This window comes from Meles meles, chromosome 8 (assembly GCF_922984935.1).
Source record: "Meles meles chromosome 8, mMelMel3.1 paternal haplotype, whole genome shotgun sequence".
In the NCBI taxonomy this organism is placed as follows: domain Eukaryota; kingdom Metazoa; phylum Chordata; class Mammalia; order Carnivora; family Mustelidae; genus Meles; species Meles meles.
In genome coordinates, this window is record NC_060073.1 from 56,465,196 (window position 1) to 56,467,346 (window position 2,151).

A 2,151-nucleotide genomic window follows, 5' to 3' on the forward strand; every position below is an offset into this window, starting at 1 on the left:
CAGAAAGCTCGTGAGAATTGGCTGGCATTGTGAAGCAATTTGGGCTTCTAATTTTGTCCATATATAGATCTGCTTCCCACTACTGATGCTGCCCACATCTTCCTTAGCCACTTGTCCAGGAAGACAGACTTTGGTCCTACGTTACAGCTGTGAATGAATAATCATGATCTGTAACTCACAACTCACTCACTAATTCTTTAGTGTGTATGTACTATTATATTCATTTTTATTTTATGGAAGAGATACAATTCATAACCACTAGTTTTTATTCCATTTCATTAGTTTGGTAGAAAGTCCTTCCTTTCCCCACATATATGCATCTCTTATGGATATTTTGGAGCTACTGGGAATGTTTGTTGTTGTTTTCACGTGCTTTTAGAATGTGAAAAAGATATCTCAAAGGCATTCACTTTCCCTGTCATGTTTGAAATTCTACTATCTGTTCTAGAAGAAGCTGAAGATAATGTAACATTACGGAGAAGATCACTGGAGACTGGTGTTCTTTTCTAATCTCAACCAAAACTTCCTTTGGAAGCCTGCCCTGAGTTCTTTAGTCCTAAGTGCATAAACTATAGGGTTGAGGGAAGGGGGGATGATGTTGTGCAGCACATTGAGTAGAACTGGAATCAAAGGAGCTTTGGGTTCTTCCAGGTGAGTTACTGAAATCACAACAACAACTGTGTAGAAGAAGAGAATAAGGATCAGATGGGAGCTACAAGTGCTCAGAGCTTTGGATGCAGCTTCAGCCGAGTTCAGTCTAAGTACAGAGCGCAGAATCAAAGTGTATGACAATATTATGAGACCCAGGTCACTCCCCATTCCAAGCCACGCCAGAATCAACTGGCAGATGCTGTTTGGCCTCCTGTCATCACAAGCCAGGCTAGTGACCCCAAGGTTAGAGCACAGGCAATGCTCAATCTCATTCCTGGAGCAATAATTACGCTGGGCTGCAAGCACAGGCACAGGAATGACAACTAAGCCATTTCTAAGTACCATGAACACAGTAGCCTTTAAGATTAAGGCATTGGTGACAATTGATGGGTAGCGAAGAGGGTGACAAATCGCTACATATCTGTCAAAAGCCATACAGAGAAAGATACCAGACTCCATGCCAAGAAAGCAGTGGATGGCATAAATCTGAGCAAAGCACTCAGGCAGGCTGATGACCTTGTCATCAAACCAGAAGATGGCCAAGATCTTGGGCATGATGGTGGTGGCCAGGCCCATGTCCACCACAGAGAGAATGCTTAGAAAATAGTACATAGGCTGCTGAAGGGCAGGGTCCTGACAAATGGTGATGAGGATGAGGATATTAGCACCAATGGCTGAGAGGTAGAGTATTGCCAATGGAAAGGAGAGCCAGTGTTGCCAGCTATGAATGCCTGGGAATCCCATCAGGATGAACTCAAAGACCTGGAATTTGGAGCTATTAGAGCCTTTCAGAGATGCAGACATCTTTTCCTAAGAGAAAAAGAAAATGGTTCTCAAAGTTGCTTTTTTTGTGCAAAATTATCATCAACACTATTTTTAACTGTACTCATACAATTGTCAAACAATATTTTTTTGAAAATATTACTTATTTGACAGTGAGAGAGAGAGAGAGAGAGATCACAAGTAGGCAGAGAGACAGGCAGAGAAAGAGGTAAGGAGGCTCCCTGCTGAGCAGAGAGCCCAATATGAGGCTGGATCCCAGGACCTTGAGATCATGACCTGAGCCAAAGGCAGAGGTTTAACCCTCTGAGTTGCCCAGATGCCCTATGTTGAACAATATTTCAAAAAAGGTCTCCACAGAGTATAGTTTGGAGCTGTAGGAAAATGAATTGTACAGTCATTCCTTATAGAAATTTAAGATAAATTACAACATTCTGGGTTTTGGCTTCTACTGTAGTTAAACTTCAAGGGAGAGGGGCGCCTGGGTGGCTCAGTGGATTAAGCCACTGCCTTCGGCTCAGGTCATGATCTCAGGGTCCTGGGATCGAGCCCCGCATCGGGCTCTCTGCTCCGCAGGGAGCCTGCTTCCTCCTCTCTCTCTCTGCCTGCCTCTCTGCTTACTTGTGATCTCTCTCTCTGTCGAATAAATAAATAAAATCTTTAAAAAAAAAAAAACTTCAAGGGAGAAATTGTCACTGCTCTCTATAAAGGGGGGACTTA

The 2,151-nt window shown here is 43.1% G+C and overlaps 1 protein-coding gene across 1 annotated transcript; it reads right to left on the reverse strand.

Annotated features, from left to right (window-relative positions):
* Nucleotides 1–483: 483 nt before the first annotated feature.
* LOC123949867 (olfactory receptor 56B1-like) lies at nt 484–1,455 on the reverse strand. Its single transcript, XM_046017558.1, has one exon. The coding sequence runs from the start codon at nt 1,453–1,455 to the stop codon at nt 484–486; it is 972 nt and encodes a 323-aa protein (XP_045873514.1).
* Between the last annotated feature and the right edge of the window lie 696 nt (nt 1,456–2,151).

Excerpts from the sequence above, each read along its gene's own strand:
- LOC123949867 (XM_046017558.1), bottom strand. The coding sequence starts at position 1,455 with ATGTCTGCATCTCTGAAAGGCTCTAATAGCTCCAAATTCCAGGTCTTT.